General features: G+C 52.5%; 3 protein-coding genes across 3 annotated transcripts in view; 2 read left to right on the top strand and 1 right to left on the bottom strand.

The window, feature by feature from the left end:
* Positions 1 to 6: 6 nt before the first annotated feature.
* GSK3A (glycogen synthase kinase 3 alpha) lies at positions 7 to 10,066 on the top strand. Its single transcript, XM_008567241.1, has 11 exons — positions 7 to 157; positions 1,892 to 2,079; positions 3,872 to 3,955; positions 4,128 to 4,238; positions 6,148 to 6,278; positions 6,373 to 6,479; positions 7,458 to 7,555; positions 7,636 to 7,731; positions 8,162 to 8,348; positions 8,710 to 8,802; positions 9,380 to 10,066. The coding sequence occupies exons 1-11, from the start codon at positions 40 to 42 to the stop codon at positions 9,451 to 9,453; spliced, it is 1,287 nt and encodes a 428-aa protein (XP_008565463.1). The 5' UTR covers positions 7 to 39; the 3' UTR covers positions 9,454 to 10,066.
* A 2,070-nt stretch (positions 10,067 to 12,136) lies between these two features.
* On the bottom strand, positions 12,137 to 17,558 carry ZNF526 (zinc finger protein 526). The gene is made up of 3 exons (XM_008567240.1): positions 17,478 to 17,558; positions 14,907 to 15,007; positions 12,137 to 14,819 (listed from the first exon to the last, which is right to left on the bottom strand). Exon 3 carries the CDS (start codon positions 14,800 to 14,802, stop codon positions 12,775 to 12,777), a length of 2,028 nt encoding a protein of 675 aa, XP_008565462.1. The 5' UTR covers positions 14,803 to 14,819; positions 14,907 to 15,007; positions 17,478 to 17,558; the 3' UTR covers positions 12,137 to 12,774.
* Positions 17,559 to 19,331: 1,773 nt separating this feature from the next.
* DEDD2 (death effector domain containing 2) overlaps positions 19,332 to 23,282 on the top strand; it is a 16,753-nt gene continuing 12,802 nt past the window's right edge. Inside the window, exons 1-3 of the mRNA XM_008567239.1 lie at positions 19,332 to 19,395; positions 19,985 to 20,351; positions 21,813 to 21,932. Coding sequence (XP_008565461.1) covers positions 20,024 to 20,351; positions 21,813 to 21,932 — 448 coding nt within the window. The 5' untranslated portion in view covers positions 19,332 to 19,395; positions 19,985 to 20,023. The remainder of the gene's footprint in view (positions 19,396 to 19,984; positions 20,352 to 21,812; positions 21,933 to 23,282) is intronic.

The raw sequence follows: 23,282 nt of genomic DNA, 5'->3' as shown, positions 1-23,282 counted from the left end.
CCAGGCGGCACTGGCGGCGGAAAGGCGTCGGTCGGGGCTATGGGCGGGGGCGTGGGGGCCTCGAGTTCCGGGGGTGGCCCCAGCGGCAGCGGCGGAGGAGGCAGCGGCGGCCCCGGCGCAGGCACTAGCTTCCCGCCGCCGGGAGTGAAGCTGGGCCGTGAGTACTAGAGGTGCCCGTGTGGGATAGTGGTCGTGTTTCACGAAGCGCCTCAAACGTCGATCATGTTCTTTCATATGTCCAGATAGGAGCTTGAGGTCACTGTTCCTCCCAAATCCGGGATCTGAACTCTCTCCCAGAGAAAGGGGTTTTGTGGTTACCATCAGAATTACTAACATTTAAAGAAACAGGGATCACAAGTCCCTATTTCCATTACCAAGGTCTTGGGTCCTTGAGCCTTAAAAACAGGGATCTGACGTTGCCATCCATTAGAGAACAGGATCAGAGGTCACAGTCGTTTGAAAGTGGGGATCTAGGGTTATTTTTTTCTTAGAGAACAGGAATAAGATCACCACCACCCTCCAAAAGTGGATCTGCATTCGCTGTCCTTCAGAGGATGGCAATTTGGAGTGAATATCACTTAGAAGCAAGGATTTGGGGTTATTGTGTCCCGAAGGAACAGGGCCAGGGCCATCCAAACCTGGTACCCAGGTCATCTTTCCTTTTAAACCACAAGGCCTGGCATCGTTACCTACCCAAAATATGTAGAGCTGTACCCGTAACGGTGGGAATTAATAGTTGCTGCTTCTTAGAAGTAAGGACAGATTAGGAGTCAGCATACCCCTCAAATGAAGTCTATAGTTGTTTTCAAAAAGCGTGGCTTGGTGGATTTCCTTTAATAAAAATGGATTCGGGGTGAGAGGTGGGTCACAGTTCCCCATGGAATATGGATCTGAGGTTGTACTTGTTTAATAATTATTCTGGGGTATGGTGTTATCGGCTCTGAAAAAAAATAGCGAGGTAGGGTCATCTTCCTTCAAAAAAAGGTGTCATTGGACCCTCAAAATGGATTGAGTTCATCGATTCTCCAAAGAAAAGGGGTCACTGTCCCCTAAGAATGGTGCCAAAGCTTGCTGCCATTCAGAGAATGGGAATTGGGTATTATAGCTTTCCTTCAAAGGACTGAGGCTAGAATAGAGATCAGGTTCACCATTCTCACAATTTGGTGCTTGTCCATTAAGGACCGCCCACATACAGGGAGAGGTCTTGGGCTCTGGACCACACAGGTGAAGAGGTCAGTTCAGTGCCTTTTCTAACCCCAAAGCATCTGGGTAAGGGGTAACTATTCCTAAAAAGCGAGGGTCAAGGCACTAGTACTCATACCAAAAGAGGACATTCATTTCTGTCACCAAGAATCAGTGGTGAAGTTATTAGCTCCGCCGGGAGGACTTAGCGGTCACTGTTCTCCAGGCTATGAGAATAGTTAACGTTTTCCTAAAGTAGGAATACCGCAGGGTTACTGCTTCTTTAAGCAGAAGAAGTTAGGATAAGCTTTCCCTAAATTGGAGGGGCCAGAGGGTAGTGGGCCCAGAGTGGACAGATTCAACATCTGGGGGTGCTGATGTTTCCCAGAACCAAGAGGAACCAGTGAGTGATTTGCTGCTTCCTGGAAGTAGAAATTAGGATTTGGCTAATTCTTGAACAGCAAAGTAGTTTAGGTGTCAATATCCTTTCATATGACAGGAGGCAGGATTTAGGGTTCCCTGAAGGAAAGAAGGGAAAGGTCACTGGGAAGTCTCTAGCAGTCACCTTCCCTCAAAGAGGGAGAAGGGACAAAGTGGCCCACCAGTGAGTTTCATGCAGAGATTTCCCTCCCTCCCTCTTACAACCCCAGGTTAGGGTGGTGGTCAGAAAGGAAAGGTAAGTTGATCGTGTGTCCCTTTTGTTCCTCAGGTGACAGTGGAAAGGTGACTACAGTGGTAGCCACCCTAGGCCAAGGCCCAGAGCGCTCCCAAGAGGTGGCTTACACAGACATCAAAGTGATTGGCAATGGCTCATTTGGGGTCGTGTACCAGGCACGGCTGGCAGAGACCAGAGAACTGGTGGCCATCAAGAAGGTTCTCCAGGACAAGAGGTTTAAGGTAGCTTAGGGGGAATGGGAATGAGGTTTGGGGACTGGGCATGACTGGTGAGAGAGCCCCAGCAGGAGAGCTGGAGCCTGTGGTTTCAGAGGGGATCTGAGCGTAGGCCAGAGGAGAAAGGGGGAGAGAAAGGAATGAGTTGTGTGGAAGATGGGATTCCAGGAGAGCCTAGAGGTGACATTAATTGGGCATTTACTTAGTGCAAATGCTATATAGGCAAGTTCTTGTTTAATTTATGTAATAAAGATTCTCTGAGGGTAGATGCTATCATTATTGTTGTACTAAGTAAGTAAGCAGAAACTTAAACTCAGATAAGAGAATTGTCTAGAGGTCCTGTAGTAAGTTAAGACTAGAATCTGGCCTGATTCCCAAGCTCTCCACCTAAACCAACCACTTGGTCACACTTCTTGGTCACGGTCTTCCTCAGGGGTTTGGCCAGTGCAGGATGGAATCCAGCTCAGGGAACTAGATGGAGATGGAAGTCGAGGCCCAGGGAACTAGATGGAGATGGAAGTCAAGGGATAATTGGTGTTTCAAAGACTGGCATTTGGAACCTAGTCTAGTCTTGATGTAGGAAAACTGAGTCTAGGCTGGAAGGGAATCAGGCCATGGCCTGGGTCTTGGCAGTGAGAACTCTTGGGCGGCAGGAGCTCCAGGTGTCAGTCAGAATTTGATTAGAGTTGAGGGCTGGCCTGTGGCTCACTCGGGAGAGTGCGGTGCTAATAACACCAAGGCCAGAGGTTCGGATCCCATATAGGGATGGCCGGTTAGCTCACTGGGTGAGCATCGTGCTGACAACACCAAGTCAAGGGTTAAGATCCCTTTACCGGTCATCTTTAAGGAAAAAAAAAAAAAAATTGATTAGAGTTGAGGGCTGGCCTGTGGCTCACTCGGGAGAGTGCGGTGCTAATAACACCAAGGCCAGAGGTTCGGATCCCATATAGGGATGGCCGGTTAGCTCACTGGGTGAGCATCGTGCTGACAACACCAAGTCAAGGGTTAAGATCCCTTTACCGGTCATCTTTAAGGAAAAAAAAAAAAAAAATTGATTAGAGTTGAGTTCCAGAAGTGAGAGGGATCTGGAAGCAGGGAGTTCTAAAGCCCTGGGGTGAATAGAGAATGGGGGAGAATGCTGAGACGGGCCTCTAGGAAGAGGCTGAGGCCTGGATTGGAAGATGAGGGTTGGAAGCCTGGAGTCTGGGACCTACCATCCAAGCTGGAGTTCAAGAACCCAGATGCCTCCAGGGGAAGCAGTAGAGAGTGGTGGGGACCAGAGTGAACTGGATAGCCACTACTTGTCTACTGTTGCTTGTGCCACCTATGGTGGTGAGCCTCATATGGCCATGTCATCTGATTTTTCAAGAGAAGCTGAAAACTGGATTTATGTGTGAAGCCATTTGATAGCTGTATTTTTTTGGCAGCTATCTGGTACAGATATCTGAACCCATGATCTTGATGTCATAAGGCTGCGCTGTAACCGACTGAGCTAACCAGCCAGCCCATCATTTGATTTTTAAATGCCAGCAATAAATTGAAAATTTTTTTTTAAGTGGGCTGAAGAAAACATATTTGTGGTCTGGGTTTAGCCCACAGGCCTCCAGCTTTGTGTGGGAGGAATGGGATGGGGGTGAGGAATTAGGGGATGCCCCAGAGGGGACTTGGAACTGGGACACAGGGAGTACCTGCCTGGCTCTGCAGGTAGGAATGGGGGAGTAGGGCTGTGGTGAGGGGTGCTAGGGAGGGGAGGCAGAGAGTTGGTTGTATTCTGAGACTCTCTTCCTTTGGCCTCAAGAACCGAGAGCTACAGATTATGCGTAAGCTGGACCACTGCAATATTGTGAGGCTGAGATACTTTTTCTACTCCAGTGGGGAGAAGGTGAGACATGGGGGCGCGGGGGAGAGGGGCACTCCACTTTGACTATACCCAGGTATTTTCCTGCCTGCTTTTCGCATGAGTGCCAGTCCTTCCCCCTCTCTTCCTTACGCATCTTCCCTCCCCCCTTCCTCTTTTCTCACAATGCCTCACACCTCTACTTTGCTCTTTGCAGAAAGATGAGCTTTACCTAAATCTGGTGCTGGAATATGTGCCCGAGACAGTGTACCGGGTGGCCCGTCATTTCACCAAGGCCAAGCTGACCATCCCTATCATCTATGTCAAGGTAGGCAGGCACGCAGGCTGCTGGGGCCCAGGCCCACAAAGCCAGGGGCTCTGAAATCTCCTTCCTTTTGTGGGTCCCTTCATCCTCCAAGTTTGGTCTCTGGAGGCCCTGTGTTCCTTGCTCTTGCTCCCACAACCCCTGGAGATGAAGCTTGCCAAACACAGGGGAGGGCCAAGGTGAGGCTTGACTGAATCTGGAAGGCAGCCTGACTGGGGGCTCAGGAGCTGCAAGGTACCTGTTCAGGTTCACTCTAGGAGCCTGGTGATACCAATGGTGTTGGGGTTGGCTCAGGAAAAGGGGATGGTGGGGACCAGGAATGCAGAGGGAGAGCTGCTGAGGTTAGAGTCCAGGCTTTTGGAGCCTTCATGGGGAGAGTAGGTGGGAAGGAATTAGGGTTGGAGGAAGGTTAGTGTCCACAGAGTCAGGAATGCATCTTCATCCATTGTCTATGCAGGCTCAATCCCCAGTGCCTGGCACAGTGCTCTGGGTGTTTGAATGAATAATTGAAGCCCAGGAGTGATACGGAGAACAGGGGCTGGAGCATTGGGAAGAGATGGGTGGGTTCATTTGCTGGAGATTGCTTGAGCCCAGCTGCTCTTCCTGCTGACTTTAAGCACCACCTGGGTGAGCTGACATGGGCTCTATCAGTGGTTGATGCTGTTGGACTTCACCTCCTAGAAGGAGAGTTCTCTGATTTGGTGAGTGTCCTGTGGCTGCCTGTGTACTGGGCCCAATGCTGAGCAATTCCAGAGGCACAGTTGACGGAGACCCAGGATTTGCCCTTGAAGAGCTCTCAGTTTGGTAGGGTAGACAGGCATTGTCATTGGAAAACTATAGAACTAGCTAGATGCTGCCACATGAGAGGGAGCACAGTGAGTTCTGGAAACAGAGGAAGCCCCTGGCCCAGCCTGGTTTGGGGGCAAGAAGGATCAAGGAAGGTTTCTGTGAGGAGACCAGGTACAGGGTAAGGAAGTGACTTCTCTGGCGGAAAGGAATGGGAACAAGGAAGAAGGGGACCCAGGAAGCAGCCCTGTGTGTGGTATAGAAATGGATCAGTTATTACAGGCCAGGCACTGGTATAGGCCCAGGGGGATGCAGCAGTGATCAACTCAGAGATCTTTGCTCTCTTGGCACTTACATTCTAATCAGTGGGAGGGAGAGTGGCAGGAAAATCAAGCTGGAGGAGGGGCTGGCTCGTGGGTGGTTTTGATGTTGGATTAAGGAGGCTGGGTCTTGGGCCGGCCCGGTGGCGCACTGCTGTAGTGCGCCGCTTGGGAAGCGCGGCGGTGCTCCCACCGAGGGTTCTGATCCCACATACAGACCGGTTCCCGCTCACTGGCTGAGCGAGGCACGGGAGCAACACCGAGGGTTGCGATCCCGTTGCTGGTCCCGGTCCGGTACGGGGGCGACACTGAGGGTTGCGATCCGTTGCCAGACACGGAAAAAGACAAAAAAAAAAAAAAAGGAGGCTGGGTCTTTTCTAGACCTAGCGGGTTTTGGTGAGGGGGAAGCTGAGTGCCTGGCTTCCCAGCCTGCTTTATGACAAGGTCTTCCGATGTATCTGTCTCATTAGGCTTCTGCCAAGGGGTGTGATTAAGGCAGTAATTCTCAAAGTGTGGTCCAGGATGAGCATCAGCGCTGAAGGGCTTGTTGTAAATGCCCATCCTGAACTCAGTGAATCAGAAACTCTGGGAGTGGGGCCCAGCAGTCTCTATTTTAACAAGTGTCCAGGTGATTGTGGTGCACGCTAAAGTTTGAGAACCAAGGGTTTAAAACAGGGAGTTCCCTGAGATCTCAAAGGGGCAGCAGAGATAGTGGGTCTGGAAGGGCTGCTTAGGCCAAGACAGTGAACAGTGGTGTGCCATGTGGGAAGAGCTGGGCTGAAGTTCTGCTCTCCCCTGCCTGCCAGGTGTACATGTACCAGCTCTTCCGGAGCTTGGCCTACATCCACTCCCAGGGTGTGTGTCACCGTGACATCAAGCCCCAGAACCTGCTGGTGGACCCTGACACTGCTGTCCTCAAGCTCTGCGATTTTGGCAGGTGGGCCTGACCTGGGACATGCTAGGTGGCTGAAGGGGTGATGGGGGACCCTAACCCTTGCCCTGTGTTTACCCCTGCACATCTCTTCCCACAGTGCAAAGCAGTTGGTCCGGGGGGAGCCCAACGTCTCCTATATCTGTTCTCGCTACTACCGGGCCCCTGAGCTCATCTTCGGAGCCACTGATTACACCTCGTCCATCGGTCAGAGTTATGGGAGGGAGAGGGTGGGGAATGACAGTCTTGGCAGTATTTGAGTTCTATGTGCTTTATGCCAGGCTTGGTGATAAAAGCTTAATATCTGTTCGTTTACCCAGTCCTCAGAAACTTAGGAGGCTGATGCTGCTGTATGCTCATTTTACAGATGAGCGATCTTAAGGCTTACAGCCGTGAGGCTACCTACTTGCAGTTGCACCACTGGGACTGGGCAGGGCTGGGATTTGAAAACTGACCTGACTCCAGAGTCCATACCAGCTCTGGAACCTCCCAGTCAGCCCTCTGTTCTCAGTGGGAGGGAGGGGCTAGTGGTGACACTGGGGGAACTGGGAGGTGAGGCTTTGCCACCATGAGGGTGCAGCCTGCTCTATGTCCTTCTCTTGTTGATGGGGATAATAGTCATGAGTGAAGGCTGAAATGAAGAAATGAGCATGAAAGGATTTGAAAGAGAACATTCATTAGCAGTGTGAAGGACCTGTGTGGTCCTTAGGTGTGAACTTGTGCCATGGGGGTCAAGGTACAGATCAGGGAGGGGTGAGACTGCCAGGCTACAGCTCTTCCTATTGTCAGGATAGATAGGAAGTGAGAAAGGCAGTTCAGGATTTAAAGCTTTACCTTCCCATGGCCCAAAGAACAGAAGTGCCTGTTGGCAGGTTTGGGCCTAGTTTGGCCTGTCTACCAAGGGTAGAGGCAGAGAAAGGGCTCATTGGCGTTGTTGAGTGGAGGGAGAGGGCTGGAAACATACCTAGACTAGAGTGCAGTGAAGTCGGGCAGACCTGGAAGTTCAAGGTCAGGCTCCAGTTTTCCTAAGCCGTGTATCCCCCTGGGCCAGTTGCTTCCTCTCTGAGCTGAGAAAATTGGGCTCCTGACACCTCTGAGGATGGCCATGAGGGGAATGGGCTTGTGAAAGGATGGGCTTGGTGGCCCTGCTCACCTAGCCCTCTCTCCACCCCCCTTTCCCTTCAGATGTGTGGTCAGCTGGCTGTGTACTGGCTGAGCTCCTCCTCGGCCAGCCCATCTTCCCTGGGGACAGTGGGGTGGACCAGCTGGTGGAGATCATCAAGGTGAGGGCCGGTCCAGGGTGGGCAGGGGGCGGGGCTGAGGGATAGGAGCCCTTCTCTCAGACACCTCTCTCTCCCTACAGGTGCTGGGAACACCAACCCGGGAACAAATCCGAGAGATGAACCCCAACTACACGGAGTTCAAGTTTCCCCAGATTAAAGCTCACCCCTGGACAAAGGTCGGGGCAGGGCTAGGGGCTCAGGCAGCTTAGCTGAGGGTTGGGTCTCCCTTGAAGGCCAACTGGTCTGGGACCTGGCTTCAGAATCATGGCTTGGGCAGATATGAAGTTATCCAGGAAGTGGGTCAAAAACTTTTATCAGATTTCAGAGTTTATGGAATTTTAAAAGTTGAGGAACTATAAGTAAATTCAAGATTCCCGTTTTTATGGCAGGGAAACTGAGGCTCATACATGGGACCTGGGCTGGCTGCATACCCGATACAAACTGACCTCCCCTCAGTGGTTGTGTCTCAGTTTCCTCATTTGGAAGGTGGGTTTGTGGGAGGCAGGCAGTTGTATCTGCCCGGGCACTGTGGCAGTGAGATACAGGAGGACGCCAGTGCCTGTGGCATCTCTAACCCTCATGACCCCTTATACCTCCCTCCCTCAGGTGTTCAAATCTCGAACGCCGCCCGAGGCCATCGCACTCTGCTCTAGTCTGCTGGAGTATACACCGTCCTCGAGACTCTCCCCACTAGAGGCCTGCGCCCACAGCTTCTTTGATGAACTGCGATGTCTTGGAACCCAGCTCCCCAACAACCGCCCGCTTCCCCCCCTCTTCAATTTCAGTCCTGGCGGTGAGGGTACAACCTGGGATCTGGGGAGCTGGAGGGGTAGCCAAAGATAGTAGGGACGAACTTGGTATTGAAAATGGGAGTGGGAAGCTGGGGGAGGTGGTAACAAGGCAGGTCTGGGGCTCACGGAGGATGCTCCCCAGCTTCAGGGAGAAGCAAACCTGTTTCAGTTGCACTCTACTGTGAACTGCCTTGTGTTAGGCTCTTTCTGGTTTTTCATTTTAAGGGTTCTGTGGCTACAAATATTCACAAACAACTGGCCCTGCCAATAGCAGGTCCCCATTTGGTGCCCCATCGTAACCCTAACCAGGTCTTCATATGCCCTGCACTCATCCTGACTGGGAATGCCAATTTCTGTCTCTAGAACTCTCCATCCAACCATCTCTCAATGCCATTCTCATCCCTCCTCACTTGAGGTCCCCGGCGGGCACTACCACCCTCACCCCGTCCTCACAAGGTAAGTTGGGGGTCATCTGCTGATGGTTAAAGCAGCATTATCAAACTGGGAGGTGCGGGGTCATTCTCACAGTCCCTGGGTTTCCTGCACATAATTTTTAGTTGTTGGCATTTTGATGGCATAGAAAGCATATTTTGTAGTATGTGAATGATGACCATTATTGCCTACGTTGGTGTTTAAAAGCTGACTGGAAAACCCAAAAAAATATGTTCAGTCTGAACAAAGTTAAATTTGCTGCCTACATTTAAAAATCAGGCTATTTTGTAAAAATCCAGATTTCCTGTTTCTCTTGGGGAGGAAAATCAGATTTGGTAGCAGTGGGCCTGCTTTCCTCCTGACAGTAGGCAGGTGAAGCTGAGTTCCAGCTGCATCTTTTATGTGGAGCCTGGCTCTGTGGTATGAGTCACTCAATTATCAACCTGGCCCCTTGGCATTTGAGTTTGCAACCCTGGATCTGAAGCGACAGCTTTCAACTTTTAATGTAGCATCTTACACCAAATTTTCCTATTCTTGGGTGAGGGTGAGGGTGTGTGCCTGAAAGTCTAATTGTCTTCTTCCTTCCCTCCCCCTACTTCAGCTTTAACTGAAGCTCAGACTGGCTCAGACTGGCAGTCGCCTGATGCCGCACCCAGCCTCACTAACTCTTCCTGAGGGCCCTACCGACTCCCTTCCACCTCCATCTGGGAGCCCCAAGTGGGGCTGGGAAGGGGGCCCGTAGCTCATCAAGCTCCTGCCCTGGCTGGGCCCCTAGACTAGAGAGCAGAGGTAAATGAGTCCCTGTCCCCACCTCCAGTCCTTCCCTCACCAGCCTCACCCCTGTGGTGGGCTTTTTAAGAGGATCTTAACTGGTCGTAGGGAGGGAAAAGAAGGAAGGACGGGGGGGTTGGGGGATGAGGATCTCCTACCCCCTTGGCCCCACCCCTACCCCCAGGCCTCCACTTCCTCCAACCCCCATCCCCCCTCTTGTGTCCCTTGTAAATAGAACCGGCCCAGCCCATCTCCTCTTCCTTTCTCTGCCCCCAGGTGTAAATAGATTGTTATAATTTTTTTCTTAAAGAAAACGTCGATTCGCACTGTCCAACCTGGCCCCTTCCCCTCCTACAGCTGTATCTCCCCTCTTGTCCTCTGCCCTCAAGGTCTCCTCCCTCCTTTCCCCACCCTAGAGGGCCGGGGGAATGGGGAGGGCTCCTGATGTCTTAGTTTCCACAGTAAGGTTTGCCTGTGTACAGACCTCCGTTCAATAAATTATTGGCATGAAAACCTGCTCCTGTTTGGCTGCCTATTTCCACCGAGGTGAGGGGGGGTGCTTGGGGAGCTGTTCCAGGACAGGAGTGTACTGCCTCTAAGGCAAGGGAATGTAGGGAGGCCCGAGTCTTAGCCCTCACTCTGGTGTCCAACCTTCTTGCACCTTAGCTTTCTCCTCTGCACCTGTGGGGATGGTGGCTCCATCTGGCTTCTCCACTGCAGTGCCCTGGGAGGAACCTACCCCATGACCCAGCATAAATCATCTGTTGCTCAGAGGGGGAAGGATTAGCATCCCTAGAGACTGGTGAGAAAATTGGGCATCAGAGTGGTCAAGGCCACAGAGCTTAAGAGGCGGTGTCAAGATTTGAACAAAGGGCTATCTGTCTCTGCTGGAGCTGCCTGATACTTCAGGGTCTGGTGGGGACACTAGGTGAGGGGTTACTCAGGACAAAACTTAGCCTGCTTGTAGACTCTCAAGTTGGGTGGGCATGACCAGGGGAAGAACCCAAAAGGCTTCATTTCCTTGTCTTAAACAGGGCACCTACCTTGTCCACCTTCTAGGGGTGTTGGGGCAAAGAGCTTGGCTTTCCCCCTCACTTTTAAAACGTACTGGGGCCAGATGGAAATGGTATTTTCTCCACGTGGTGCCAAGCAGTAGGCGTGGGCAGGAGGCCCCAGAAGTGGAAGGGAGCCTGGAGAGGAGCAACTGACATGTCCTCTGCTGGATTCCACTTGTGAACAAAAAGGGAGGGGTTTTGAACAGGTCCCAGAGGGAGTTCAGAAACTGTTACTGTGGTGTCTAGGCTCTCCAATCTGTTTATACCACTCACCGGGGCATCTTTATATTGCCCAAGACAGACATTGTCCCTCCCTTGCTTAACATAATCTGAATTGGCACCTTGTTTGTAAAATGAATACATAGAGCAAGTACACTGGACAAGTGGGAGGATGGCTGGTCCGGGCAAAGGGCAGACCTTGGGCTCTTGGGGACCCCTTCCTCCCCATTGCTCACATCTGGTCAACCACGAGATCACTGAGGGTATCCCTCATTCTCCTCCCACTCCCATGGCCCCTGCCCAGCTCTGACCCTGTTCTCTCCCCCGGGACCATCCCAGCCTCCCACTCACCCCACTCTGACCCCAGGGAGACCTAAGAGTTATGACCACCCCACCCCACCCCCTGCGCTGTCCTGAACTACACAGCCCAGTTTTCAAGGCCTTCCTAGGTCTAGGCCTCCCTCTGGACAATTCCCATCACCAGCTGCATTTTGTTTCACCTACCCAAGCACCCCAGTCTGCAGAGGCTTAGAAGAAGCCTGCCCCATTGAACTGCCAATAATCATCTGCATCTACTTAGGGAGCTAAAAACTGTTATCCCAAGTAACTCTTGAAAAAGTTGGGGATCCCCTTCTTCCAAGACCCTTGATCTTTCACGACCCCCTCAAATCCCAACTGCTCTGTAGACTCACTTTTCCTCCAGTTAGAATGAATCCTCTGACTCCCCAGCCCTTGCACAAGTTTCAGGTCTCAATCACTCAGAACAGTACTGGTTACAAAAGTGGGCTCGGGACCACCTGGGTTCATATCTCACAATGCCTCTGCCTAGCTGCGAGACCTTGGGCATGTCTCTGTCCTCAGTTTTTTCATGTGTGTAACAGGGATAATATTGAGATCTATCTCACAAGTCTGTCGGGATCATAGCAGGCTTACACAGCATACTTAGCAAAGTGCCAAGTGCAGTGCCTGCCACAGCTAGGCAAATGTTCACTGATATTGTAGTTGTGAATAATTGGACGGTCTCCAAACCTACCAAGAACTCACCCTCCTCTTGCAGTGCTGTCTGCCTGGAATGTTCTTTTCCTTTTCCACAAGCAGATTCCTACTTTTTCTTCAGGGACTACCACCTCTAGGAAGTCTCTTGACTCCTGATCTCTCACTATGGAGGTTTGTTCCCTGCTCTGGGATCCCTTGCACATCCCCATCACAGCCCTGAGAATCCTTAGACCTGACTGTCTCTGGCCCCCAGCATCACCTAGTAGGCGGGAGGAAGGCCTTAGGACACAGAGGCTGAATGAATCAAGGAGACACACTCAGAGAACAAGCCATCTGTACTTGTGTGTGTTCCTCCTACCAGACCATGCATGCCTCCTGAGGGCAGAGCCATGTCTGACTCATTTCTGGGTCTCCAGCATCACCCAGTCTGGAACTGAGTATGTGGGTTACTACAGATTTCCTTCCACATTGTCAAAACCGAGATGAAGGAAGCCCAGAGAAGTCAGGTGCCTTTCTCCACCAGGCAGAGCCAAGTCCTGGGTCCCCAAAGTCCACGGAAGGCTAGGGTTGAAGGGACAAACAGAGGATCTGAAGAGGTATATGAGAGTGCCCTACACAGACCAGGCACACTGTTGGTATTCAGTAAAGGTTACCTGATGGTGCTGAGCACCAGGGTGATGCAGTGAAAAAGTCTTGGCAATGCCCTTTGCAATGCAGCGGGGTAACCTGGGACAGATCACATGGCATCTCAGAGCTTCAGTTTCCCCTCAGGCAGAGAAAGGTGGCAAGAGAAACCTGGCAGGGCTGTTCTGAGGAGTCAGTGGATAAAAGAGGTCAAGCAGATGCTGGCACACAGTGGGGGCCAGATCAGCTTGCCAGAGGAGTGGTCCTCTTTCTCAGAGGTACCCACACTCGCTGTGCAACCAAACCCTTTTACTGTTGCTCTTCAGCTATGTCACACAAAGGCCGTGTCCAACTGCAACAGCCCGTTCGCTTCACTGGCCCCCAGTGCAGCCTGGCACAGCTGCAGTGTGTCTTCAAGCGCCAGCGGCTGGGATGTCTCAATGATGGCAATGGTCTCCCCCAGCTCTGTGCACATGATAGTCTGCTGAGGCTCAGGGGGTGGGGGCGGGGCAGGAGGTGGTGATCTGGGAGGCTGCAGTGTGATAGTCCGGGCTCGGGCATGAACCCGTTGATGCAGTCGCAGGCCTGCCATGGCACGGAACCAGCGGCCGCAGGTCCCACAGTAGTAGGGGCTCTTGTTGTAGAGACCTGTGATGGGGAGGCGGGGGGCGCGGGCGAAGGCGACTGGCCGCAGGTGCAGTCGCCGGTGCTGCTGCAGGTTGGAGCTCTGTGTGAAGCGCTTGCCACAGTCCAGGCATTGGTAGGGACGCACACCTGTGTGGGTCAGCTGGTGGCGGCTGAGGTTGGCCAAAGAAGCAAAGGTCTTGCCACATGAGTGGCACTGGAAGGGCCTCTCACCTGTGTGTGTCCGCAGGTGGTTGCGCACATGCACCAGCTTCTTGAAGCCCTTGCCGCAAACCCCGCAGCGGTGCCGCCGCTCAGGGGGCCCGTGGACTGCACGACGGTGCCGGGAGAGCCGGGAAGCCGAGGCAAAGGACTTGGAGCACTGTGGGCAGGGCAACTGGGCAGGTGGGGCAGGAGGCGGTGGTGGAGGGCTGGGTTCAGCTGGAGTTGGGGAGGCTATTGCTGCCACGGGGGGCACCCCGCTTTTGCCAGCATGAGTGCGCCGGTGGTAGAGGAACTTGGTCATGTTGCTGAATGTCTTGCCACAGCGACAGCGATGCAATGGGTTGGCAGTGTGGGCTCGCCGGTGGGCCACCAATGTGAGTTCTGTGCCAAAGCCACGGCCACAGTCTACACAGAGGTAGCGGGCTTCGCCGCGGTGCAGCCGCAGGTGCTGCTCTAGCGAGGCTGCTTTCTTGAAGACCTTAGAGCAGGTTGTACACTCATGTGTGCCCCCTATGTGGGCCCGCCCATGAGCCAGCAGCCGGTTTGCTGAACTGAAGCTGCGCTGACACTGGCTACAGTGGAAGGGGTGGGCTGCTGATGCTGGGCTGTGAGATGCCCGCCGGTGTTGCCGGCGTGCTCCTCCTGAGGTCTTGTTTTGGGGACAATCTCCACAGCCCTGGGCCTGGCCAGCTGTGGACTTGTCACTTCCCATAGCATCATCGCCGGCCTCTGCCGCCACCTCCTCCTCATTCTCTGTCTCTTTATCGTCATCTTCTTCATCCTCCTCATCTTCTTCCTCCTCCTCTAGCCCATTACGATCTTCTTTCTCTAGGGAATCAAAGTGGGTGCCCTGATGCTCCAAGAACTCTTCAGGGGTGGCACAGAGCGTGGAACACTCAGGACACTCATAGGGCTCCATCTTGACTTCGGGTAGTGGAGGGGGTGGGGGCGGTGGTGTTGGGGTAGGTAAAGGAGGTGGCACTGGTGGCTCAACTGTAGCAGAAAGGTGCTGGGCCTTGCGATGAGCCACCCACAGCTCAGGTGAAGGGAACAGCTGCTGGCAGTCTACACAGTGGTACTGGATCTGGCTTGCAGACTCCCGAAGGTGGGTGTCCTGGTGGACCAGGAGCTCACCTGGGGAGAGGATGAGCTGGCTGCATTCACCACACTGGAAAGGCCCCTCTTCAGTGCCTGGCACCAGGTCTGGCTCTAAGCCAGCATCCTGGGTGGTCAGTGCCTCCTCCTCTGAGATAGTGGGCATGTGCTGCTCCTGGTGTGAGAGGATTTCCTCCAGTGTGTTGTAAAGGCTGCCACACTCAGAGCACATGAACTGGTGGTGCTGGAAGAAGAGGGATGAGGCAAGGGCCTCCCCAGGTGTCATCTCAGTCACCTCTGTTGACATCTCTGTCATCTCCCCTAACAATGGTGTTGACATCTCCACTGCCTCCAGTGACATCTGTGTTGGCATCTCAGCAACCTCAGCTGCCACCTTAGCCACCATCTCTGCCATTGTGGGGAAGGCAGTTCCTGGAGAAAAAAGGGCAGGAGTAAGATACCAGGAACCCAAGGGAAGGGAGGATGTCTCAGAAGTTCCCTCGTCCATCCAGTACTCACCAGCCTCTATTAATCAACAAGACTTAATCCAATGTTTATGCTTCAGTTTTCGATGATCCCGTGTCTCTGAAGCCTATCCATGTGCCATGGCAGTGAAGCATCTGCAAGAGACAGACAGCACTCTTCAGTCTGATCTCTGATGCTGCCCTCCTTCCAGAGGGCCAGTCACACCCTTTCTGAGAACATAGCATGTCTTTTTGGGCCTCCCAGCCTTTGACTGTGTGGTTTCTTTTTTGTGCAACATCTTTCCTCCTTCTCTTACACATACACAGAAATACAGCAAAGAGTTTAGGAGCACAGACTCTGTAACCAGACTGCCCTTGGCTTGAATCTGAGACCGACCACTTACTTTCTCCCTTTTTGTTTTCTTTTTTCTTTTTTTTGTCCTTTTTGAGACTGGCCGCACCGCGCTCAGCCAGTGAACGCTGTGAGCGCACCGGTCATCCCTATATAGGATCCGAACCCGCGGCGGGAGTGCCGCTGCGCTCCCAGCGCCGCACTCTCCCGAGTGAGCCATGGGCTCGGCCCACCTTTTTGTTTTCTTACCTGTAAAATGGGGTTAAACGTAGTACTGACGACAAAATCTTTGGCACCTGATAAAGGTTAGCTATAGAAAGGCTGTTTCTGGACCTTAAGTCTTTGATGCTGCTATTCCCTCTGCCAAAGAAAATTCTCTCTTCTTCTTATCTAGCAAATTCCTACCCAGCGTCTCCTTTGTGAATCCTTCTATGACAATATCTCCACATCCTCAGGATGTTGGCCACTCCCACCTCTTCAGGTTCCTATGGTATCCTGTGCCACCTCTATTATAGCAAATATATTGAGCTTGTGATGACATCTCTGTGTTCTTCACTGGACTGAGAGCTTGTAGGCAGGGGAAGTCTGTTTCATTGTGGGAGCCCTAGTCACCAGCAAAACCAGTGACTAGGGACAGGAATTTTAGCTTTCAAACTTCCCTCTATGTGCAGTGTCTCCCCTTCTACTTGTGTGGGTTCAACCCAACCCACACCCCTTCACACAGCAGCAGCTAAGTCCATTCAGCAAGTCACTGCCACCTCCCATGCCCAGAAACTAATCTTCTGAATCCAATCCTTCTTCTTTCAGAAATTAATCTGAACCCAATCCCCACTTTCTTTATCTCTTCTTCACCTCATCTGTTAGTGCCAGAGGGCAGGTGGAATTTAGCTCATAGCCTTGCATGCAAAAGCTGTAAACATTAAGCTCCCAGAGGACAGAGATTTTAGCCTGTTCATCACTTAGGTATTTCCAATGCCGAAAACAATGCCTAGCACACAGTAGGCACTCAGTAGAAATTTAGTGAATGAGTAATGCTCCCTCCGGGAAGTGAGGCCCTGGGAGTTTAACCGTCCCTGTGTACATCCCACTTTTTACCAGACCAGCCGTCCCATTAGACCGTGAATTCACACAATACACAGCCCAACACAGGGCCTCGCTTTCAGTTGGTGCCTAATAAATGCTCCTTGAGTAAATGATTTACTACAAGTCCCGTAGCTAAACTTCCTTATCTAATATTCCAACGCCTTGCACACAATAGCCATTCCATAAAGGATCTTCTCGGAAGTAGTCTACCAGATTTCCATTTTTCCTTGTTTACAGCCCCACTGAAAACAAGAGAACTCCCCTAGGAGAAGGTCCAGTGCCGGCTGCAAGGACTGCACTAAGTAGGCATCTGATAAATGTCTCTCTAGAAGGTGGGCCAGGAGACCTGAAATCTGCACTTTCTTCATCTACATTCCCTTCCCCTATCTTGGATTGTGAACTACTAGGAGGAGAAATAGGGGCTTTTTTTTTTTTTTTAAAGATGACCGGTAAGGGGGTCTTAACCCTTGACTTGGTGTAGTCAGCACCACGCTCAGCCAGTGAGCAAACCGGCCATCCCTATATGGGATCTGAACCCGTGGCCTTGGTGTTATCAGCACCGCACTCTCCCGAGTGAGCCACGGGCCGGCCCGAAATAGGGGCTTTTTTTTTTTTTTTAAAAATGACCGGGAAGGGGGTCTTAACCCTTGACTTGGTGTAGTCAGCACCACGCTCAGCCAGTGAGCAAACCGGCCATCCCTATATGGGATCTGAACCCGTGGCCTTGGTGTTATCAGCACCGCACTCTCCCGAGTGAGCCACGGGCCGGCCCGAAATAGGGGCTTTTTTTTTTTTTTTAAAAATGACCGGGAAGGGGGTCTTAACCCTTGACTTGGTGTAGTCAGCACCACGCTCAGCCAGTGAGCAAACCGGCCATCCCTATATGGGATCTGAACCCGTGGCCTTGGTGTTATCAGCACCGCACTCTCCCGAGTGAGCCACGGGCCGGCCCGAAATAGGGGCTTTTGACAGGCTACATCAATAAGTCCCTCCAGGAAAGAACCCACTAGGGCCTGGAAGTTCAACTTTCCCGCTACACAGCCCTTTCCTCCTACCAGACTCATCTCCTGCAGACTGAGCGTTCCTGAAGGGGGTGGGGGTGGGGGAGCGAGGTCAAGCACAGGGCGCTGCACACCGCAGACCCTCAACCAACGCTCCAGGGCACACAGGAAGGAGTACTCTTCTGCCTACCCGCGCCGCTCCCGCCCTAGCGCGGGCCCCAAGGTTCTTCGACCCGCGGTGTTCCCTTCATTCTCCTTCCGCCGCCTCCGTACGCCAAGCACTCTTCCCCGGCCCGCTCCGCGGCGCCCTCACCCGCCTCTCTTGCCTGCTGCAGCCCCTGCCGCTCTTGACACAGACCCTCGGCTCCAGGCGTGTGGGACCCCTCACTATCCACACCTCCCATTGGGCGGTGCCCTTACTCATGGCGGCCAATCAGAGCCGGTAGCGTAGGGCACGCGCCCTTGCGCCTGCGCGTTGCCGCTCAGGCGGGCCCCCGCAAGTTTTCCACGCACCCATCTGTGCTCTGTGGGCGGGGCTGGGGCGAGGAGAAAGCGCCTGCGCACTTCTCACGGCCCGCTCCTTTTCTGTCTGAAAAGTTCAGTGAAGTGGGCATCCGTGGAGAGCGAGGGTCCATGGAGTGGACTGGGCGGAGGGAGACTTTGACAAAGGTGTCATTTCACAGCTGAAAAGACTGAGCATCTCTGAGAGCTTTGGAGTCAGACACAGATGGGATACTTACCGGTTCTGGGCCTCAGCTTTATTCACATGTAAAGTGGGCTTGAATCATCCACCTCGAAGGCTGATGAGGAGATTAGATGATACACATGTAAAAGCGCTCAGCACAGGGCCTGATACACCGTGGGTGCCAACTATAACCCACCTAATGTGGACATAATCCTTCCCAATTTGTAAAATTGCTTTCCCTTACCTCTCCACACGCTTCGTTTGATTTGATGATAGTCACTTATTGGGCACCCACTGTGTGTCCGGCCCAGGACTATGGTTCCGTAGGCGACCATTGCCATCCATCTCTTTCACGGGTTGGGGAGTGAGCCCAGAGATGGGAAGGGATTCTTCCGAGGTCACTGCTGCAGCCCAAGCAGAGCCAGTACTGAGCCAATGCCAAGCAGAACCCAGGTCTCCCGCCTCCCAAGGAGAGACAATTCCGGGGATGAGAACCGGTCCGGGAAGAGGACCTGTCTCAGGCACCTGCAGCCTCAATGCTTACTCCCCCGTTGTTGCAGTTTAGGGAGAGGGTATCTGAGTGGCTCCCTGACCCTGGAGGGCAGAGATTGGAAGGTTATAGAGGGGCCGTTCTGACCTTGGGTGGGGGTTTTCTGACTGTGATGTGGGGGTCATGATGGACACCATCTGGAGGTGCACAGTAGGAAAGGAGAGGTCTATTGCGATTTGGAAGGAGGTATTAATACCAAACATGAGATGGGCAAGTCCTGGTCTCGAGCAGGGGAAGGAACTGATAGATAGTGGAAGGGGTGAGGGGGGTCCTGTTGAATGAGGGGGCGGTTCCAGTCGGGATCATGAGACGGTATGGTTGAGATGTAGGTTCCTGGTTGCCACTAGAAGTGGGGACAGTCTAATGGAGGAGTGTCCGGGTCCCGATCCTGAGAGGCCTGGGCGCTACTGGGAGCAGGGACGGTCGTGATTGTGGTCTTTTGCCAAGGGCAGCTGGGGCAGTGGTAATGTGGGCGTTGAGGTTGCGATCAGGAGGTGGCTGTAGTCCCTGAGATCCAACAGGTCGTGACGTGGGGCAACAGGAGCCCAGGGGCTTAAGTCACTGGCGGGAAGTAGAGATTCTGCAATCGGGTACCACATCCGGCCCAGGCGCAGCACACATCTCGCCCTGCGCAAGCGCAGCGCAAAGAAGACAAGCCGCTTCTGTTGGGGGCGGGTCAGGAGGCCTGGGAGGGGAGGGGCTTGAAGGCTTCATTCTGCGCTTGCGCCTAAGGGGCGTGGCGGTCGCACCTGCGCGAGTTGGGGGAAGAAGGAGGGGCGAGGTGACGCAGGCGTAATAATACAGAAGGTGCCAGAAAGATCCAAAACAAGTGGCTGCGGCCGTCGCTCGGGAGTCGTCGGACGCCGCAATCGGGTGAGGATCCAGAGGGGCCTAAGGACGGCTGGTGGAGGGTATACGAAACTACGTGGACGCTGGGGAGAGCGTGGGACCGCCCATACAGGGCGAAGAGGTCGGGCTCGGCCAGTTCCACCTGCGTGGAGCTGCCTTGGTTGGACCCTTTTGTAGGGGGCGGAGGGTCACTTTCGGACGGTACTACTTGGGTGGAGCCGTGGGGCTAATCGGACAGTACGAGTGGACGGAGCCAAGGGGCACGTCCGGACAGTATTACCGAGAGTCAAAGGGCAGTAAGCAGGGTCCCCCGGGATGGGCCTCGGGCCGAATCACTTGGTTGGGTCCGGAGGTTAGTTCGGAACGTACCACTTGGGGAGGGGCGTTCGGGCGCGGCGGCCCTACTGGTCAGAGGATGAGCGGGGTCTGGTGTTTCGACCTGTTACTAGGGGACCTCGAGCAATACCATTCCTTTCTGAGGGAGGGGGAGGCTTAGACAGTCGGGTGTGGGAGCGGCCTTGCCCAGCGTGACGGGGCGGGGAAGACGCACTGGTGGTGTGAGGTCCGGGATCCCGCGTCGCTGACCACTGCTTCCTTCCCGTATGGGTTCTAGGCCCCAGTTCTGAGCTTGTTCCGCCCCCCTCGCCCGGGAATGGCGTTGTCCGGGTCGACCCCGGCTCCGAGCTGGGAGGAGGATGAGTGCCTGGACTACTACGGGATGCTGTCCCTTCACCGTATGTTCGAGGTGGTAGGCGGGCAATTGACCGAGTGCGAGCTGGAGCTCCTGGCTTTCCTGCTGGACGAGGCTCCCGGCGCTGCTGGAGGCTTGGCTCGGGCCCGCAGCGGCCTGGAGCTGCTGCTGGAGCTGGAGCGCCGCGGGCAGTGCGACGAGAGCAACCTGCGGCTGCTGGGGCAACTCCTGCGCGTGCTGTCCCGCCATGACTTGCTGCCGCACCTGGCGCGCAAGCGACCCCGGCCAGGTATGGTTGAATGGGAAGATGCTGGACTTTCGGTGAGGAGAGAGCCTTGCTCCCGCTGGGCCCCCATGGTGCCCTGATATGGACAGTGTCATATCAAATAGCCCGTTTCCCAGTCCATTCCCCCCTATTCCCAGAGTATCAATGAGCAACACAAGAGGGAGGAGACATGGCTTTGGGAGGGGTGTAGAATTTGGCCATGTCAATAATGATGATTATGGCCACTGTTTATAGAGAGCTTATTTCATGCTAGGCACAGCATGTGCCTGTTAAGTCCTTCATGAACTATCATCTTTTGTCCTCCTAGTAATTCCATGAGGAAGTCCTGTTACTGTCCTCACTGTACAGGGAAAATATATCAGGTTCAGAGAAGTTAAGCAGCTTGCCCACATATAAGAACTAAATCCTGTGTAGGGGATACAAGGTGATGGGACTGACAAGGTGCTTGTTGCATAAAGTTTACATTTAGTGGAGGAATCAGACAATAAAACAGGTAAATAATTTATTCTTATATTTGGTTGTAGAAAGACTGAAAGTAATGGAATAGAGAGAATAGGGAGGGCAGCAAAGTGAAGGGAAGATATCTTGGATTGGATAACCACTGAGGAGCTTTTTAAGAAGGTTATATTTGAACTGAGGCTGCCCTGCCAGCCATGTATTGATCTCAGGGGAGAAAATTCCAGGCAGAGGGAAAGGCAGGGATCCAAGCCCTGAGGTAGGAATGAGCTGGGCATCATCAGAGGCCAGCGTGGCAGGAGCAGAGGGGATCCAAGCAAGGGCAGAGAGGTAGGTGAGAAGCCACATCACAAAGGGGCTTGCAGATAATGTACCTAGAAAGTATGGAAGCCAGGATTCAAATCTGCCTTGCCAGAGTTGATGCCATTAATCCTTGTGAGAGAAGTGCTCCTGGAGGGTAGCAGAGCTGAGAAGGTAAGGAGCTGGGAGGGTTTCAGGCAGTCAGGAGCCCTTGTATGCTTAGGCTGTTGAGCCTTTAGTGGGGTTACTACAAGTGCAGTGGCTAGTTTGGGCAGGGGGCAATATGGCCAGAGTAAGCCCATGAGATTTGGTTTACAGGAGAAGGGCAACTCTAGGGAAGGCTGACAGTGTTTTTGGGAAAACATATCTGAGGGTCAGATTCTAGAAGAGAAGATTTGTGGAGGCTGTAGAAAGGTCTGCTTACTTCTTGGGGCCTCAGGGAGAGCTGGGGAGAGTGGATGGGAGCAGGGGGCCTTTGCAGAGATTCTCACTATGCCTGCTTGGAGAATAACCCTGACACTTGTAGCTGCTATAGACATGGGTTGGATGGCCGCAAGAGGTGATGAATCTTCTGTCTCAGAAGGCATCTGAGCAGCCTTTGGACAGGTGCTTGGGCACTGTGTGGTGCAGGCATTCTTCTAGGGGAGGTGATTGGGAGCTGGGCCTGAGAGGGGTGGGAGGCTGTGAACGCTTCTTCTCTTCACCCAGTGTCTCCAGAACGCTACAGCTATGGCACCTCTAGCTCTTCAAAGAGAAAAGAGGGCAGCTGCTGTCGCCATCGGCCATCAAGCAGTTCTTCAGATTCTCAGCAAGGTCAGTGGGAGACAGGTGAGTCCAGCTGGATGGCAGTGTCCCTCTCTTCCTTTTGGACCCTAATAAACCTCCCCCATCGTTGCCTATCAAGGAAGGAGCCCAAGGGGTCATTCTGCCTCACGTTCTCAGTGTGTGTATGTGTTTATTATTGCTACAGAAGCACATATCCTTTTTTTTTTTAAAGATGAACAGTAAGGGGATCTTAACCCTTTTTTGTATGTTTGACTTTTTTGTATGTTTGAAATTTTACATAATAAAACTGGGGGGGATTGAATAAATTAATTGGAGCATGGCAATTAAAAGAAACCAATTAGATACTCAACATGAATAAATCTCAGAAACATGTCCATGGGTCAGCCTGTGGCTCACTCGGGTGAGTGTGGTGATGGTAACACCAAGGCCATGGGTTTGGATCCCTATAAAGGGATGGCTGGTTGGCTCACTGGGTGAGCAAAATTTCAAACATACAAAAAAGTCAAAGTCAGATTAGTACAGTGAACATCTTCCATTTAGATTCAATAATTGTTAACATTTTGCCACTTTTGTTTTACTTGTTTTATGTATATGTGTAATTTTGGGGTTTTTTTTGTCGAACTCTTTGGAGGTAAATTAGAGACATCAGAATGCTTTATCCCTAAATTAACAGGCATCTTTTTTTTTTTTTTTTTTTTTTTTTTTTTTTTTTTTTTAAAAGATGACTGGTAAGGGGATCTTAACCCTTGACTTGGTGTTGTCAGCACCACGCTCAGCCAGTGAGCGAACCGGCCATCCCTATATGGGATCCGAACCCGGGGCCTTGGTGTTATCAGCACCGCACTCTCCCGAGTGAGCCATGGGCCAGCCCAACAGGCATCTTTTAAGAAGAAGGATATTCTCCTGTACCACTTGAAGATTGTTATTATACCAAAGAAAATAAATATTAATTCTCTGAAATCCTAATGACCCATTTTTATATATACCAAGATTGTCTCAATGCTCAGAAGCCATTCATAGTTGAGGTGACATGCATTGATTTGTTATATCTTCTTAATCTCCTAAGGTAGAACAGAAATGGCTACCCCCAGCCTTTTTTCTTTCTTCCTATAGCATTGATGTATTGACCCTACCAGGCCAGTAATTTTTTTTTTTTTTTTTTTTTTTTTAAAAGATGACGGGTGGGCCGGCCCAGTGGCGCACTGGATAGTGCGCCGCTTGGGAAGCGCGGCGGCGCTCCCGCCCGAGGGTTCGGATCCCACATACAGACCGGTTCCCGCTCACTGGCTGAGCGTGGTGCTGACAACACCAAGTCAAGGGTTAAGATCCCCTTACCAGTCATCTTTTTTTTTTTTTTTTTTTTTTTTTTTTTTTTTTTTTTTTTTTTTTTTT

The sequence above is a fragment of the Galeopterus variegatus genome, unplaced genomic scaffold (genome assembly GCF_000696425.1).
Source record: "Galeopterus variegatus unplaced genomic scaffold, G_variegatus-3.0.2 Scaffold306, whole genome shotgun sequence".
Lineage (NCBI taxonomy): Eukaryota > Metazoa > Chordata > Mammalia > Dermoptera > Cynocephalidae > Galeopterus > Galeopterus variegatus.
The sequence above is the reverse complement of the archived record's forward strand: the minus strand, read 5'-3'. Positions and strand labels throughout refer to the sequence as shown.

Bases quoted from the DNA above. Each gene is read 5' to 3' on its own strand.
- GSK3A (XM_008567241.1), top strand. From the start codon at position 40: ATGGGCGGGGGCGTGGGGGCCTCGAGTTCCGGGGGTGGCCCCAGCGGC. The intron at 2,080-3,871 runs GTAGCTTAGGGG...TTTGGCCTCAAG, and splicing joins TCCAGGACAAGAGGTTTAAG to AACCGAGAGCTACAGATTAT. The intron at 8,803-9,379 runs GTAAGTTGGGGG...CCCCTACTTCAG, and splicing joins CCTCACCCCGTCCTCACAAG to CTTTAACTGAAGCTCAGACT.
- ZNF526 (XM_008567240.1), bottom strand. From the start codon at position 14,802: ATGGCAGAGATGGTGGCTAAGGTGGCAGCTGAGGTTGCTGAGATGCCA.